Below are 18,940 nucleotides of genomic sequence, written 5' to 3'. Positions count from 1 at the left end.
ATCGAGCTCAAATTAAACTTACTTTAACCTTTTACATCATTAATTTCAAATCAAATACAACACATTCGTTCAAATTGATAACAGTCCAATAAAGGCATATGGTTTAAAAAGAAAAACAAAAGACATAACACAAATATTTGAAGCTTTCATCGAGAAATGTTTATATTCAGTTGTTCAAAATGCGATTGTTAAAATAATTAATAATAGGAATTTGTTGCATAATCAACGTTCTGATGAGATTAGAGAAAATGTACGGTATTGATGAATGATTCTCCGAGAGCTTGATAGCTTTGTGATCAATTACAAGAAGAGTTTGAGCCGGCATCCATGATTAAAATGGATTAATATAATAACTTCCTTTGGTGCACAAAATACTAGAACTCTATAAATCTTTCATTTGATGGGTGGCTAATTTCCCTTGTGTACAACAACTTCATACTTTGAAATGTTTCTTTTTATCTATATAGATTTCATTTATAATGTCGTCTTTTACATGTGTGTCATACTTATCCATTCATCATCTCATTGTATTATATAGCTTAGTTTCATCTCAACATCTTTTTGGGTCTTTAGTGACTCAATCTTTCTATTGTTATTACTTTCACTTACTATTCCAGATATATATAAGTGGTGCATGCAAATGCTTCCTGCAATCCTTATAAGACTACACAATATTTTGAACTACTTAAGTTTTAAAATATCGCATATATTGGTAGATTATATTTCATTCTCATAAATTTACGATTTAGCATTTCTATAGTTAATGAACTATGATAGTTAATCCTTGTGGTGCATGCATACTTGGTATTGCTTGATTCCATAAAATATATTGAGTGGTTCCTTCACGTAGTATTGCAAATATTGTTCTACACCTTATCATTTATAAGAAAATTTAGAAACATACTTATTGTCAATTAAATCTATAATCATAACTATTTGATTCACATTCATCGATATGGTATTCTATTGCTACAAAGGTTTGATTGACAACTAATAGGCTGGTAGGATTTACTTACTAATGTTGTTATTCAATTCAATCAGATGTTAGTTTTTTTTTTTTTTAACAACTCATAAAGCTTGTCCGTAACTCTCGACCTTGGCATCATTTCCCTTGGAATTATGCATGGTACAAAATACGTTTGAGATTTCATTTAACGTAAACAACAATGTTTAGCATCTGTGCCTAAAAAAATAAAAAAAGTCGTGCATGATATATATTGCAAATTTTATTTCTAAAGCAAATAAAAGTTTTCATTGTTTTAAATTACAATACATAACAAATATTTGTCGGTAGTAGCACATTATATATATATATATATATAAAATCAATAATAATAGTAATATTACAATTCTTACCTTAATACTTTTGCCCAGTTAAAAGAAAAACTTTCTACTATTTACTTATGTAAAAATATAAGACAAAATATTCTTTAATAGTTTGGGCATGCTAATACTCCCATCATGCTGGCTATCCTAATCGTATCTACTTTTTTTTTTGATTATTATTTGTGGTTGTAGAACACAACCATTTAGGTTTGGATGAAATTATCACCACGTTAATTGTGTTTTTCTTTTTTGCAGAGGAATGAAGAAGCTAGCAATATTAACTATTTCAAATAACCAAAAGGCTACCAAAAAATATTACCTCGGCAATCTTTTCATTTTTCCAATAAAATAAAATAAAAATGTATAGAATGTCACGTGTAACACATTAGCAACAATAACAACTCATCACAATATTAAAAAAATGATAAAAGTTTTAATCGTACCACCAACAATATTTATATACAATGATTAGATGATGAGATTACTTGTATGGTTACTATTATCCTATGCACTATATTATTCAAATTTTGTAAATTCAAAATGTGTAATATTAGTATTTGTTTTTTTGTGGTCTTGTGTTGTCCCACCACAGCGTAGCCGTTACATAATTTTGCTAAACTAGAGAACGAACGTGAGTCCCATGCAAAACTTAGGGAGGTCAGTTCGTTCATGTTGAAATAGGGGAAAGAAAATACCCATTTATTTCTCTCTCATTCTTGTTGCCATTTGAGGGAAGTTGGAGATCTGTGAGAATTCTCCCGATCTCCCTCTTTCCTCTGGCAATCAATTCCCTTCTCTTATTTCTTCCGTTTACCATACTCAGTTCTTTAATCTCTCATTTTTACCAATCTTGAATTGGCCCAAGATTCTTTTTTTTGTGGGTGTTTCTTGAAATTTGAATCAAGAGCAGGAAAACCCATATCGTGTTTTCTATAATTTTGGAGAAAAAGAGGGAATATTTTTTTGTGGGAATTTGTTGAAAAATTGGAAAAAATGGGTATTTCTCATAGAATAATGCCAGCCTGTGATCAACTTTGTGTGTGTTGTCCGGCAATGCGGACAAGGTCCCGCCAACCTGTTAAGCGTTATAAGAAGTTGATCTCTGATAGCTTTCCTCGATCTCCGGTTAGTCTTCTTTAACATTCCATCAATTTTTCATTTTTTTTTTGATTGAATTGAATTGAATTTGTTTGTCTCCAATTATGTTAATTTGTTTATTTTGAAATGAGTGTTATGAAGTTTGAGAGATACCTGAATTGGTAGTGGCCCCACAGAGCCGAGTGTATATTGTAAACAACCTCTCTACCTTCAAGTTAGGGGTATAGTTTGCGTACGCACTGACCTTGTTGTTGTTGGTAGTGGCCCCACAGAAACATCGTTCATGCTACATCCTGAAAATGTTCCCAGCTTTATGTTTCCTTACATTAAGAAATTAGAAGCCTTTTAATTGTACAAATCATATTCTGTTAGCCAAATCAGCTACTGTCTCTATGTCCATGAGTATCAATAATATAGAAATCGGCCAGAAGCCTGATGCAGGTGTAGGATTCTTCCTGAAAGAAAAGACTCTTCTTTTTCTTCTCCTTTAGTGTTTGAACACCTTTTCATTGAAGATTTTTGCAGCACGAGCATTCACGACTTAAATCTTGATGCTGCTCGCTAATCTAGCCGCTTCTTTGCTAATGTAAACAGTTCATTGATTTTGTACCTCTGAACCTTGGAGCTCCTACCTGATTCTGATGGCAATATTAAATTTTATTTCCTAGGGTCCAAAAGTAGCATTTTGTACATTTATAAGCTAACAATGCTCTTGCTTTTTAATTATACACAATTTGCTCGCTTATATATATTCAGCCAAAATGGTAAATTACATGGTAAAAGGTGTGAGAGGTCATTAATTGCCCTAACAGTTGTAGTTCTGGCTTAGTTGAAATGAAATTTAAGCTGGCGTGGATAACAAAACATGGCCCCCGCTCGACTGGAGAGATAAAGAAACTTTAGCGCAGGTAGGTGTTTATGTTGTTCATTTAGAGTATGAATCTTTTGGGTCTATCGGAAACAACCTCTCTACCTCACCAGGTAGGGGTAAGGCCTGCGTACACACTACCCTCCCCAAACCCCACTTGTGAGATTATACTGGGTATGTTGCTGTTACTGTTGTTGAATCTTTTGGGATTTTATTCCATCAATGGTAGCGGTGAGATGTACTATTGAAATTTACACTTGAGTTCTTGAATGATTCGAGGTAGTATGTAACCTCCTTAACATTTACTATGCTTCCTTTACTCACTGGCCGCATTATAAGTTGATCTGTTATTGGTTGAAAGGACTAAGTTTCTTCAAGAACTAAGTTATCTTTTATTTTTGACAGGATGGAGAACCTAATGATCGTATGATCAACAAATTGTGTGAATATGCTTCGAAAAATCCACTTCGTATACCGAAGGTTGTGTTATTGAGATATTGAACAAGCTTGATAAGATGGAATTATTCTGCTTTCTGACTTCTACTTTCTGATTTTTATAAATTTTTGTATTCATTTCTTGTTCCTTTTTCTCCTTATAAGCATTTAGATGGTATGCCTTACAACCTTGTCATATTTGGATGTCATATTTGGATTCTCAAAGATTGTTAAGATTTTTGATATCCTCTAAGATTATATGTTTACATTATTTAAAGCTTGGGAAGAGCTGATGAACTTCAATCTATGGACAGATAACAAGTGTTCTTGAGCAAAGGTGCTACCGGGAACTAAGAAACGAGAATATTGGGTCTGTAAAGGTAGTCATGTGTATCTACCGGAAGTTGCTTACATCCTGTAAGCAACAAATGTAAGTCCCTTGCTCTTATTACATTGATGGGGGAGGTTTCTGATCAAGAAAAGGATAAAGTCGTGAATATGTACTAATCTTTCCTCAAAGAATATTATCAAATAGCAACTTATGCACTTTACTGAGGGAAAGTGAGGAAAAAGAGGTGAAAATGAAAATTTGAATGTATTCCTCATCTGCTACTGTTGCTTCTTCCACTTCCCATCAACAAAATTTTAGGAAATGAGGGCGATCATGTACAAAATTTCAAAACTTTATCCTTCTTGAGAGATATGCACAGTTCCATGATATATTTGTTTTTTTCACTGTTTTCCATTAGCCTTTTAATCTATTGGAGATCATTGCTTTCTTGCTAAACAATGGTGTTTGCTGATTTTCCTACTGTTTTTTGTACAACGAATCCTGAACTATTAGATACGCACTGCAGGCCACTATTTGCTGGCAGCTTTCTCAGTATAATACACATTTTGCTGGATCAGACGAGGCACGATGAAATGCGCATAGTTGGATGCCAAGCTCTTTTTGACTTCATAATTAACCAGGTCAATAGCTCCTTCTTTTGGCTTTACCCTATAGTGGTGATAGCCTGATAGTTATCTTGAAGATAAAGATCTGCAAGTTCTCCTTAACAGTTAAAGCTTATATTCCAATTTGACTGTGCATTGTGCAGAGGGATTCTACATATATGTTTAATTTTGAAGGCCTGATTCCTAAAATCTGTCTTCTTGCTCAAGAGATGGGTGAGGATGAAAGAGTGCTTAAATTGCGCTGCGCTGGTCTTCAAGCCCTGTCTGCTATGGTAAACTGCCAAATAAATTTCCTGTTGAGTTCCTTATGCTCTTTCTGATGTATGAACTTTGTTTGATGAAAACCACGTTTGTGGAGATACACTCGTGAACACTGAGGTTTCTATGAAAGCATGTGCTAGGACATTGACATAGATTTTTGACGATTTTAGGTTTGTCAACATTCCGCATTTGTTGTATATTTGTGCTCCATAAACTAGGAACCGAAGTTTATAAGAAGTGTCTTATTGAAGAACAACTTCATTATTCGCTCTCTAACTTGAAAATGATTCCTCCCAAAGATTATGCAGAGAAGTCTTTGAATTAGTTCCTACACCTGCACCATTGAATTCTGTGAATTGCTCCCCTACTGCTTCCTCTGCTGATTATAAATACTGCTTTGATAAGTAAGTTGCTTATGAGTTCTTTCATGGTGAGTTTCACTTTAGTGCGTGGGTTATCTGATTGGTGATGTGGTTTCTCAAAGTAAATAAATCCCTAAATTTGGAAGCTATGTTGCTTGGACTCTCCGAAATTGTTGCCGGATGCGTGTCGGATCCTTCAAAGTAGAGCATTTTTCGAGAATCTGACCTGGGTGCGGTAATATTTTGGAGAGTCTACGCAATGTAATTTGGAAGTATATAAGATTGATGTAGCTAATAATGGGGGTTGATCATCCCCCATATGAATGGTGGATTTCTGAAAATTTTAAGTTCCTTAGTTCAAATCTAAGTTAGAAAGTGACTTTTGGATTTGAAACTAATTTGTAACTTTAAAGTAAACTTTACTGGTGTGTTTGGTATAATGGAAAATGTTTTTCTGGATAAGTCATTTCTGGTGTTTGCTAAGAACATGTAGGTAGGATTATTTGGCGTGTAAGGATAGTGTCTATGCCATGAACATGTTGGAAAGACCATTTGGCATGTTGAGTGAAGTATATGTTTTTTCAGTCTAGATGTATTGGACATTTTGTGTAACAGCCCAGCCCGCTAGTGATATTGTCCGCTTTGGGCCTAGGCCCTCACGGGTTTAAAACGCGTCACTAGGGTTTAAGGCTTGTCAACTTATATACCCAGCATCCTTCTTGTGTTTTACCGATGTGGGACTCCGTCTAAAGTGTGGGGTGTTACATGCACCCCCTCTTATGGATTCAGCGTCCTCGCTGAGTTTTGCCCCACCGCATGGGATTCGCCTAGATTCGGCACTGAGGTTTGCCCCGCCTAACTGGGATTTGCCTAAACTTAGTTGAACTCTGACCCACAATCGGCAAGGCTGACATAAGAGTGGCTCTGATACCATCTGTAACAGCCCAGCCCGCTAGTGATATTGTCCGCTCTAGGCCTAGGCCCTCACGGGTTTAAAACGCTTCACTAGGGTCTAAGGCTTATCAACTTATATACCTAACATCCCTCTTGTATTTTGCCGATGTGGGACTCCGTCTAAAGTCTAGGGTGTTACATTTTGCTATCAATCACTGTGGGCCAGATGGATAGATTCTAAGAATGTGTTATGCTGGCAGTGTTGTTTTGTATTTGGCTAGAATATAATGGAAGGACTTTTAATATCAATACAATTCGTAGAACTCCTATATCATGTACGGCTATTGCTTTTAATATCACCTTGCCTTGACTGATCCACATTCAGATAGCAATCGTTGCTTCCCATCTTCAGCTTCTTTGCTTTGGAGGACTCTTGCCCTTTGCTATTCTGTCCAAACCTTCTATACCTATAAACAAAAGGTCCTCTTACTGACTCTTGAAGTTGGAAAGAAGCTGTGAGAAGGCACGAGAGAAAATATGTTATTGATATTGGATGATAAATACAATACAAGAGGTCCCTATTTATAGCTATACACTACAAGGAGATATTACTCCTCTTCCAATGTGGGACAAGACTACACTATACATATCTATAAACTAACACTCCCCCTCAAGCCGGTGCATACACATCATATGTACCGAGCTTGTTACACATGTAACTAATACGAGAACCAGTAAGAGACTTAGTGAAAATATCTGCTAGTTGATCATTCGACTTTACAAACTTTGTAACAATATCTCCTGAAAGTATTTTTTCTCTGACAAAGTGACAGTCGATCTCAATGTGTTTAGTCCTCTCATGGAACACCGGATTTGACGCAATATGAAGAGCAGCTTGGTTATCACACACTAGTTCCATTTTGCTGATTTCTCCGAACTTTAACTCCTTGAGCAACTGCTTGACCCAAACTAACTCACACGTCGCCATAGCCATGGCCCGATATTCGGCTTCGGCGCTAGATCGAGCAACTACATTCTGTTTCTTGCTTTTCCACGAGACCAAATTACCTCCTACTGGAACACAATATCCATACGTAGAACATCTGTCAAAAGGTGATCCTGCCCAATCAGCATCTGTGTACCCAACAATCTGCTCGTGGCCTCGATCCTCGATCCTCGAATAGTAATCCTTTGCCTGGAGCTGACTTTATATACCGAAAAATGCGAACAACTGCATCCCAGTGACTATCACAGGGAGAATCCATAAACTGACTTACAACACTCACCGGAAAAGAAATGTCAGGTCTAGTCACTGTGAGGTAATTCAATTTGCCAACCAACCTCCTATATCTCATAGGGTCTCTAAGAGGCTCCCCCTGTCCAGGCAGAAGCTTAGCATTCAGATCCATAGGAGAGTCAATAGGTCTGCAACCCATCATTCCAGTCTCCTCAAGAATGTCTAAGGCATACTTCCGCTGTGAAATAACAATACCTGAGCTAGACTGAGCGACCTCAATACCTAGAAAATACTTCAATCTGCCCAGATCCTTAGTCTGGAAGTGCTGAAAGAGATGTTGCTTCAGATTAGTAATACCATCCTGATCATTACCAGTAATAACAATATCATCAATATAAACCACTAGATAAATACACAGATTAGGAGCAGAATGCCGATAAAACACAGAATGATCAGCCTCACTACGAGTCATGCCGAACTCCTGAATAATTGTGTTGAACTTACCAAACCAAGCTCGAGGGGACTGTTTCAAACCATATAATGACTTGCGCAATCTGCACACACAACCATTAAATTCCCCCTGAGCAACAAAACCAGGTGGTTGCTCCATATAAACTTTTTCCTCAAGATCACCGTGGCGAAAAGCATTCTTAATGTCTAACTGATAAAGAGGCCAATGACGTACAGCAGCCATGGACAAAAAGAGACGAACAGATGCTACTTTAGCCACGGGAGAGAAAGTATCACTATAATCAAGCCCAAAAATCTGAGTATATCCTTTTGCAACAAGACGAGCCTTAAGCCTATCAACCTGGCCATCCGGGCCGATTTTGACTGCATAAACCCAACGACAACCAACAGTAGACTTACCTGCAGGAAGAGGAACAAGCTCCCAAGTGTCACTCGCATGTAAAGCAGACATCTCGTCAATCATAGCATGTCGCCATCCTGGATGAGATAGTGCCTCACATGTAGACTTAGGGATAGAAACAGTGGACAAAGAAGATATAAAAGCATAATGTGGTGACGACAAACGATGATAACTTAAACGACATAGTGGAGATTAGGATTAAGTGTGGATCGTACACCTTTGCGGAGTGCAATTGGTTGACTAAGAGGAGACAAGTCTGCAGTAGGTGCAGAATCTGATGCGGGGCGTGAATCACCTGGGCCTGATGCTGGATGTGGACGACGATGATAAGTCAAGAGTGGTGGAGCTGCAGAAGGTTGAACTGGATTATGTGGAGGAACTAGAGCTATAAGTGGTGGAGCTACAACCGGAGCTGTAGGTGGTGGAACTGGAGCTATAGGTGGTAGAGCTACAACTGGAGCTATAGGTGGTGGAGCTACAACTGGAGCTGTAGGTGGTGGAGCTGGAGTGACTGAATCTCCAAAAGATGAAACTGGTAGTACCTCATAAATATCTAAGTGATGACCCGAACCTGTGAAGTATGATTGGGTTTCAAAGAAGATAACATCAGCGGACATAAGGTACCGCTGGAGGTCAGGAGAGTAGCATCGATACCCCTTTTGTGTTCTCGAGAAACCCAGAAATACGCACTTAAGAGCACGAGGAGCTAACTTATCTGTTCCTGGAGTAAGGTTATGGACAAAATAAGTGCTTCCAAAGATACGGGGTGGAAGAGAGAACAAAGGTAAATGGGGAAACATGACAGAGTATGGAACTTGGTAGTGGATAGCTGAAGATGGCATATGATTAATAAGATAGCAAGATGTAAGAACGACATCCCCCAAAAACGCAACGGAGCATGAGATTGTATGAGTAGGGTACGAGCAGTTTCAATAAGATGTCTATTCTTTCTTTCAGCTACCCCATTTTGTTGAGATGTGTACGGACAAGATGTTTGATGAATAATCCCATGAGATTTCATAAACTGCTGAAATGGGGAAGACAAATACTCTCGGGCATTATCACTACGAAATGTGCGAATAGAAACCTCAAATTGATTTTGAGTTTCAGCGTGGAAAGTGTGGAAAATAGAAAACAGCTCAGATCGATTTTTTATCAAAAATATCCAAGTGCACCTGGAATAATCATCAATGAAACTGACAAAGTAGCGGAATCCTAAGGTGGAACTGACCCGACTAGGACCCCAAACATCTGAATGGACTAAAGTAAAAGGTGACTCTGCTCGATTATCAAGACGCCGAGGGAAATGGGAGCGGGTATGCTTATCGAGCTGGCATGACTCACACTCTAGAGCTGACAAGTGAGATAAACCAGATACCATTTTCTGAAGTTTTGACAAACTAGGATGTCCCAACCGTTTATGTAATAAATCTGGTGAATCAGTAACAGGACAAGTTGTAGAAGGAAGACAAGATGTGAGTCCATGTGATTTAGCAAGGATAAGGTAATAAAGTCCGTTTGATTCACGCCGGGTACCAATGATCTGCCCCGTACTGCGTTCCTGTATAAAAATATGGTCATCAAGAAATAAAACAACGCATTTAAGTAATTTGGCTAAGCGACTAACAACTATGAAATTAAAAGGCCTATTGGGAACATAAAGGACTTAATCTAAAGGTAAAGAAGGAAGTGGGCTTGCTTGACCTATTGCAGTTGCCATGGTTTGAGACCCATTGGCCATTGTGACTTTTGGAAGAGATTGAGAATACGAAATAGTAGTGAAAAGAGATTTGTTACCAGAAATATGATCTGATGCACCTGAATCAATGACCCAAGACTTCAGAGGATGAAGATTGGGAGAAACAAGTCACGCTATTACCTGTTTGAACAACAGAAGCTATCTCAGAAGATGTCTGCTTACATGCTTTATACTGAAGGAACTCAATATACTCTGCTAAAGAAACCATCCGACTATTCAAAGCATCGGTTCCCATGTCGCTACAATTTGTAGTAGTATGGTTAACTTGAAATAGTGGAAATAAGTAACTCCTGTGAGAAAACTGAAGAAATAGCTTGAAAAACACTGTTTACAGCAGGAAAACAGAACACTGTTCTGTGCCAGAAACACTGTTTATGCCGGAAACACTGTAGCTTGCCGGAAACACTGTAGCTCACCGGAAAATTCCAAAGTTGTCGGAATTTGTTGTAACCGGGATGGATAGACTCGGAATTCCTTTGCGAGCAAGCTGTCCTAAAGAAATATTTTCAAAAAATGGCCAGAAAGGTCATTGTTCACGCCGGAAAAATATAAAAGTGGCCGTAATTTGATTTGAATTAGATGGGTAGACTCGGAATTTTGAGGAGAGCACACTGTCCTGAAGAAGCTTCACGATAAAATGGCCGGAACCCTCGCCGGAAAAGTTGTTGCCGGCGCGTGGAGGAGTGTGGCGGCTTTTCTGTCGGATAAAATTTCAGGGGTTGGTAGTCGGAGGGTGATCTACCTCGTGGTGGTGTTGGTTTTAGCACAACACCGATAGAAAGTGACTTTCACTTAGACAAGCCTTAGGTCACCGGAAAAATTACACGATGACTAAGTTCTTTCTTCCCGGTTAACGCTGGAATGACGCACAACGATCTTTTCTCACTAATGCTCTGATACGATGTGAGAAGGCATGGGAGAAAATATGTTATTGATATTGGATGATAAATACAATACAAGAGGTCCCTATTTATAGCTATACACTACAAGGAGATATTACTCTTCTTCCAATGTGGGACAAGACTACACTATACATATCTATAAACTAAAAGAAGCAATAATAACATGCAGCTTCTGCTTGGTCCTTATGAGGATTCAGATATTATTTAATTTTGATGTTTGTCTTTTCCATTTACTTTGTCAGTTTTATCTGTTTCTCTGGATTCTTTAGGTAAAGTCTGATTTCATTTGTAATGGACAGTCTGAGCAATTCTGTTTCTTTTTTCAACTTTTCATGTACAGATATGGTTTATGGGTGAGTTTTGTCACATGCCAGCGGAATTCGATAGTGTAAGTTATTGCAGACATTTCTATGCTTCTCTGGTTAATCGGTTGTTGAGATAATTGGTATAGTATTTCCATTTTGTGAGGTCTTCTTATACCCAATTTTAGAACTATTGTGTTGTTTAGGACAAATCTCTTATCTTTCAAAAAGATTTTCTGCTGCACCTAGTTCAAAATACCATCTTACATATCTAGGATTATTTTTTTTAATTGGATCACATTTGTATTCGGTCATTGAAAAGCTTTATATATTTTTACATCACACAATTTTGATTTAGCCAATACTATGTGTGAAGAAAGAGAGAAGAATATTCTGAGAGTGAATTGTTTGATCTCTCTCAAGTTAGTGCGGATTACATGGTGTTTACAAGAAATTACAGCTCTATTATCAGCCCTATAATCTTGCTAAATTATATAACTATAGGATAAGGGATCCTTTTTATGTTTACAAATTCTTAGTAATCTTCTTCAAGTTGGAGCATCCATATTGTGCTCCTAACTCGTAGCAAATGTAAAATTGATCCTAAAGTTCCGAATGATTTTATAAGAATATCTGCTAAGTGCCCCATTTGAATTGACAAAGTGATAAGTGGTATTTTGTTAGATAAAGTGACAGTCTATTTCAATGTAGCTTGCTTTTCTAGTGAACAAGATACCTATTATAGGTGTCAAAAATAATATGCATATTACATTGTCTAATGCAGGACATGAACACTTGTTTAAATTCTAACATTCTAGTACTAACACTTGGATTTTCTTAGGGAAGTATTGGGAAGTTCTGTCTGGTGATTGAGAGTATTTTGGTTTTAATTTCATTTATCTTACCAGGTGGCGGGTGCAGTTTTAGAAAATTGTGAAGGCCCTAAGGAGAAGCTGGATCCCAATAATGATAATCAAGATAAGCAGAATCATGGAGTCCAACTGGCTTCTTCTGGTGAACACCAGATGTCGTCATCCTCCGATGAATTGAGAAGGGCTACTTCTTGGAGGAATATAGTAACAGACAGAGGCCTTAGTGTAACTGGGTAATTCCTCTTTCCATGGTCTTTATGTATGTTAATTATTTTTACCTTTGTGGATCGTCTCACCTCCAATTACAATTCTTTTGTGAACAGAGAAGATTCGAGAAACCCCAAGTTTTGGTCAAAGGTGTGCTTACATAACATGGCGAAGTTAGCTAAGGAGGCAACAACTGTACGGCGTGTTCTGGAGTCCCTGTTCCGTTATTTTGATAATGCTGATCTTTGGTCTCGTGAACACGGAGTTGCCCTCGTTGTTTTGCTTGACATGCAATCTATTATGGAAAATTCTGGTGTTTGATCTTTCTTTAACCTCAGTGATTACCCTTTTTTCTTTTAATTCTTGGGGGTTAAGCAGCATATATGTCACCTTAACGCCTTGGACTCACTCCATTCATTTCCTTAAAATGCAGGGCAGAACACACACTTCTTGCTGTCTACTTTGATCAAGCACCTTGATCACAAGAATGTCCTTAAAAATCCAAATATGCAGATAGAAATTGTTGAAGTTGCCAGCTCCCTTTCTAAGGCAACAAAGGCTCAGCCATCTCTGACGATAGTTGGTGCGTTTAGTGATATGATGAGACATCTCCGCAAGAGCATACTCTGTTCCGTTGATGACTCGGAACTTGGGGAAGAAGTAATTCAATGGAACAGAAAGTTTTACACAGCAGTTGATGAATGCCTTGTACAGATGTCCCAGAAGGTGAAGTTCATGCTTTTATCTTCGAAAGTCTAAATTTATGTAATTTCACTTCTCAAGGTCACCAAAAACATGCACTATGCCCTATTTACCTTTGTTCTAAATGAGGTTATCAGTTTTGAGGATTTTGTTTAGTGAGATCCTCAGAAACATCGTCCTAGATGAGACAACATTGCCTGACAAGAAGGGAGATGAAAATTTTAATATAGTGCCTAATTTTACATGAGTGTAGACAATGTAAACTGTGATCCCTTTGAAAAACAGGTAGGAGATGCTGGTCCTATTCTTGATGTGATGGCAGTGATGCTGGAAACAATTTCAAATGTAACAGTTATGGTGAGAAATACAATGGCTGCTGTTTATCGAACTGCTCAGATAATTGCATCCTTACCAAATCTTTCATATAAAAACAAGGCAAGCAGGACTCTATTCTTGGCATCTTTATTTTCTCTTAGTGATGCTCTTGACTGGCTGATTGTCAAATTTCTTGTTCTCATTTTTTCCTGTTACCTTTCAGGCTTTCCCTGAGGCATTATTCCATCAAATTCTTTTAGCTATGGTCTCCCCGGACCATGAAACAAGACTTGTGGCACATCGTGTCTTTTCTGTTGTACTTGTCCCATCTTCAGTTTGCCCCCGTCCTACCTCTGTCCATCCACGGTCAACAAAGGCTTCTGGTATTCAGAGGACCCTATCTAGAACCGTTTCAGTGTTTTCTTCTTCAGCTGCGCTTTTTGATAAATTAAAAAAAGAACAATCTCCCTCTCATGACAATGTGGCTGGAAAGGAAAAAACATTCAATGCTAAATCAATGGTGAAAAACCAATCCATGTTGAAAAGATTAACATCAACCTATAGTCGAGCTTATACTGTGAAAAGGAATTCGTTACCAGGAACTGATGAAGGAAAAGAGATTGGTAACACGGAAGAGGAGCAGGTAGGCATTTCAATTCAAACAGTTTTTACCTTTGGTTGGAGAAACTAATGCCCACAAGATTATGCTTTCTTGGCTGCTGCTTACCGCAGTTCATTTTGTTTCAGGATGGAATTTCTCTCAAGCTGAAAATTCGACAGATCAGCCTCTTGCTGTCTTCACTGTGGGTGCAGGCAATCTCTCCTGCAAATACTCCAGAGAATTATGAATCAATTGCTCATACTTACAGCTTGGTGGTGTTATTTTCACAAACAAAGGTGGTGATGCTTTTCTTGGTAGCAGATATTAATCTGCATCACTAATATATTTTCCAACGTCCATCTTAATCTGCAATATTTGTCTTTGTGTAGAACTTGAGCATGAGGTTAAGAGTATATGTTATTGGATTATGCTATATAATGAATTGAAAGCTGCTCTAGAATGGAAAAACTAAGTGTCTCTTCCTTTTTCCTAAATTGCTACACCTCTCTTGTTATCAATCAATTTCATCTTGTTAAGTTTAACTTGTCTCTAGATGCTGACTTTGCATCAGAAAGATAAACTTTGTATTTGCTTATTAACATTTCTAATAAGTTAGACTAGGCTGTTGTTGATAACTTGCTTGTATTTCGTCTTTCAGAAATCCAGCCATGAGGCTCTTATTCGAAGTTTCCAGCTAGCATTTTCTTTGAGGAACATTTCTATTGGAGGGAAAGGTATAACACAGTGGTTTGTATCTGAGTTTGACAAGTTCTTTATATTCCTTTTATCCTTATAAAAGAGCATGTTATCTAGATGTTTTATAAATGCCTGCATATGATCTGATATACTTCTAATCTATGCTGTATTGACGAAACCATGATATGTTATTCCTTAGTAACACACCTGCACTGCCTCTTGCCATCATTATTGTGTTTGCAGGATCTCTACCACCATCACGTCGCAGGTCACTCTTTATGTTGGCGACATCCATGATTATTTTCCTATCTAAAGCCTACAACTTTATCCCAGTTGTTGCTTGTGCTAAAGCTGCATTGACAGATAAAACAGTAAGGACAAGCCTCAGTCATGTTTTGTTCAATGTGCTCATTTTGCAAATATTTTACACAATACTTTCTGTGCAAAGTTGTCTAGTCTAATTCGATGTTCAATACCTTCAACAGGTTGATCCTTTTCTTCAGCTGGTAGATGACTGTAAACTGCAAGCTGTAACTGGTAATACAGAGCAGGCAGTCAAAGTTTATGGTTCGAAAGAGGATGACGATGATGCCCTGAAATCACTTTCAGCAATACAACTATCTAGTAACCAAACTACAGAATATTTTGCTTCAATAATAGTGGAGAGCTTGAGGAATTCTTATAAAGTAAGCATCATATCTGTTCTCATTGTGATTCAATGATAACTTACGCAATGCCGAATGCATTTTGACATTTGACTTATGCGCAGAATAAGACTGCTGCTATAAAGGATCAGTTGCTTAAAGATTTCCTTCCTGATGACGTTTGTCCTTTGGGAGCTCAGCTAGTCTCAGAAACCTCAGGACAGATCTACCAATTCGGTTCAGAGGATGATAAAAGTCTGGACGAGGTAGTTGGAGCCACTGCTTCTAACTCTTTATTTCTTTTTATCCAATACTCACCATTATCTTATATCCTGTTTTCTACCAGCAGGTTGGGGACCCGACGCTGCCCATCTTAGAGGATGGCGTACCAACTGAGAATAAGAATATATCTAACTCACACCTTACTCTGCAAATTCCAGACCTCTTAACTGTCACTCAGTTCCTCGATTCAGTAAGTTTCTGCTTGCATACCTTCCATTCGTTCCATGCACACAGTAACCACGGCATTGCGTAAGGAAGAGTTGGCTGTCGTAATTCTTGCTAGGAACTTCTGAAAGATGTCCTGGCAGTTCTTTTGTAGACTCTCCTTTTTTCTTGTTACTCGTTCTCCAGAAGGTCGCACAGGAGAAGTGAAGGTTCTCTGAAATAAACTTATGAAGCCACCAAAAAAACGTTTTGGGTTTTTTTCTGGTCAGTTTCTGTGGAAGAAAAAGAGATCTGAAACTTTAGGCTTTATGATCTCTTGAATGAGGAATATTATTCGTAGGGTTGGAGGGGTGAAAGACAAGGTATGTGAAGAATCTTAACATTCAACCGAAAACCTTAAGGCAATGGGTGGAATGAACAAGATATTATAACCCCGTGGAAATCCCTACACAGTCAATGAGGGACAAGTGTATTCTCTAACCCTCTAATATCATGTTAAGAAAATGAATTTTGGGTCCAACTCAACCTTTTTTGTTGATAAAGTAATAAGATTTCATTAATGAAAGGCATAAATACCCGTATACAAGAAATATACCAAAAAAGTAGAGAAGCTTCACAAAAAACTGGGTCTAACTCAATCTTAAAAGCTAGTTCATGAAATGAATGTTATAAAATCTAATAGAGGCGAATTGATGTTGATCCTTCTTAGAGGGAAGCAGGTGGAGTGATTATTCCATGTTTGATCTGAACTTAAGGTAAAACTGAAAGAGTGTTGATATATACTGAATCAAATGATGAAGTCTTCTAAAGAATTTGGCAATTTTGTATTTTGGTATGGAAGAAGTACAGGAAATACAGAATTTCAATGCTTTCATCCAGGGCCAAAATTCCAATCTGGTGGTAATATTAATAGAACGGCAAAAGGGCCTGGTAATGGCAAAGATTATTTTTGTCATTTCTTTCCCACATATAATTTCGAATTACATCAATGGTTTCAAGTGGAGGTGACCGGAATAATTACTTTATAGGGTTTTTTTGGGGGTCCTATAAAAAAACGGGAGGTTTCATCAGAAATAGGGGTGGTTGCTCAGCAGAGGTTTGTAGGAAAGGCCCTTTGGTTATGGTTATTTATTTTTCGATCGCGTATGGTTGTAATTTTAATTACTGCGATAATATCATGTATGGCAAGGCTCTTGCCCTAGACATAGTTTTAACTTTTCTAAATCATTTACCCGAAACTTATGCAGGTATCAGATACTACACTGCAAGTAGGAAGACTCTCTGTCTCAACTTCTGATATGACATACAAGGACATGGCAGGCCATTGTGAGGCCCTTCAAGCAGGGAAGCAGGAAAAGATGTCACATTTAATGATTGCCCAAGCGTCTCGAGAAAATCCTTTTGACTTTTATGGACAGGACTATATCCAGGCAAATATGAAGCCGTCTTACAGCTGCGTTGATATGAAATCTACTCCAGTAAGTATAAAAGAAATGTGTCCATCTTATAGTTTTGAGCATCATTTTCAGTGCATGAGACTGGGAAGAGATGTAGTTTTAAACCCTGCATATTATGGAGAGTGTTGCAAGCATACTACTTTGCTATTACAGGGAGGGAATAGCGTTTACCCAATTTTCCTTTCAACAAGATTCCATTTTGCACTGTTATAAAAAGAAACCTTTAGGTTGGTAGGCTTCAAAGTCGTATTGTAGAGGCCTACTAAGAAGCAACTTCACATGCAGCAGTAATAACTAAGAAGCAGCTTCACATGCTGTAATAACATTTTATTGAAGTGATGGAATCATGATATCATAGATGTTGTTTTCAAGGGAAAAAAGGAAAAAGAAGAGAAGCTCACCATTAAGTATGGTCCCCGGTTTTCTTCCATAAATTGCAATCTAAAGACAATGGAAGCTCAAACTACTCCCCTCCCCCAACACAATCAAGTGCATTAACATACCATGCGCAATTGAGCAAGAAGGAAACTTAGGATAATCACATCAAAATTAAGGTGGCATCGATACTTTTAGAAAGGAGAGTTTTGTCCTATCACAACCATGTAACATGCTAGAGCTACACCATCTTATATTAGATAATCATTAGTGCTGTCTAATTTCATTGGAAGATAATTTGAAAGAGCCTTGAAAATGCTGGTGGCGAACAAGGGTATGTGTGAAACAGGTGCCCAATTTCCCTGGTGCTAGAGAGACCGGTCAATGTGATTCATTACAAATATGATCTCATGTTTTCCTTGTAAGTGTGCACTACAGTATTCAGACTGGAGATCACATTTCTTGTCTAGTAGCTTCTCTACAAGCATGCATGAAATAATGGCTTTACGTGCTACAAATATAAATTATGTGTATGCTTTAATTTCTATCCTATAGTTTCAACACTGAAACTCATGTATGTTGCAGGTTCACGTCAAACATGGCTCTGACTCCAATTTGTCGAATCCCTTTATCAATGTCACTCCAACGCCATGTGCAACTGAATCCCAGTGTCATCCCAACTTCTTTGCACTACCTGCTTCAAGTCCATATGACAACTTTTTGAAGGCAGCTGGAAGTTAATGTCATCAGTTCAAGAGTTTGAGAGGTAGCAAAAGCTTGAAGAATCTCACTTTTGTCTAAATTTTTGCATCACTCTACTGCTAATATAGATTGCAAACAATTTTGGGGTCTGCTCATTGGAACATATTCTGATTTCTTTCTTCTTGTATCGTTCTTCCTATCCATTTGATCCGAGAAAAGTTACTAAGATTCATAGAAATGAGGGAATTTTGTATAGAATATTTTAAAAAGAACGTAAGATTCTATATGTTGAGCTTAGGCTGGCAAATATCAACTCTATGCTATGTATATATGATCTTTATAACTACAATTCATCAATGAAGGCATTACTTTTCTTTCCTGGTTTACTTCTTTCTGTACTTAAGTTTTATAGCAAAATGTGCAGAATGATTAGTCTGGTTTCATGAGCTTCTCACTTTTTCTTCCCCTTTTCTCGAGGGTGGACATAGTGAAATTTTGGTGATTTTTCTTCTCTTTTATACCTATATATTTATATAATATATTATATACATATACACGTATGAACACACGAAGCTCAAAGTAACATATTGACAGACACATATAACCATGTATTGTTGATGACTTTTATAGCCTTTAAGAATTAAATTCTT

At 37.6% G+C, this 18,940-nt stretch overlaps 1 protein-coding gene across 2 annotated transcripts; it reads left to right on the top strand.

Annotated features, from left to right (window-relative positions):
• The first annotated feature begins 1,978 nt into the window (after window positions 1-1,978).
• LOC104111950 (protein SEMI-ROLLED LEAF 2-like) lies at window positions 1,979-18,676 on the top strand. Of its 2 annotated transcripts, none has more exons than XM_070175633.1 (19): window positions 1,979-2,451; window positions 3,698-3,772; window positions 4,042-4,157; window positions 4,585-4,699; window positions 4,828-4,956; window positions 11,311-11,358; window positions 12,181-12,377; window positions 12,468-12,664; window positions 12,785-13,077; window positions 13,339-13,488; window positions 13,592-14,011; window positions 14,116-14,265; window positions 14,628-14,703; window positions 14,909-15,036; window positions 15,151-15,351; window positions 15,435-15,575; window positions 15,659-15,781; window positions 17,004-17,234; window positions 18,174-18,676. In XM_070175633.1, the coding sequence occupies exons 1-19, from the start codon at window positions 2,320-2,322 to the stop codon at window positions 18,327-18,329; spliced, it is 3,078 nt and encodes a 1,025-aa protein (XP_070031734.1). In that variant the 5' UTR covers window positions 1,979-2,319; the 3' UTR covers window positions 18,330-18,676. The 2 variants fall into 2 exon arrangements, with proteins under 2 accessions (XP_070031734.1, XP_070031732.1); XM_070175631.1 differs by having other exon boundaries at window positions 15,656-15,781.
• The last annotated feature ends 264 nt before the right edge of the window (window positions 18,677-18,940 follow it).

This window comes from Nicotiana tomentosiformis, chromosome 1 (assembly GCF_000390325.3).
Source record: "Nicotiana tomentosiformis chromosome 1, ASM39032v3, whole genome shotgun sequence".
Taxonomy (NCBI): domain Eukaryota; kingdom Viridiplantae; phylum Streptophyta; class Magnoliopsida; order Solanales; family Solanaceae; genus Nicotiana; species Nicotiana tomentosiformis.
Note: the sequence above shows the minus strand (reverse complement) of the source record. Positions and strands in the feature narration are given on the sequence as shown.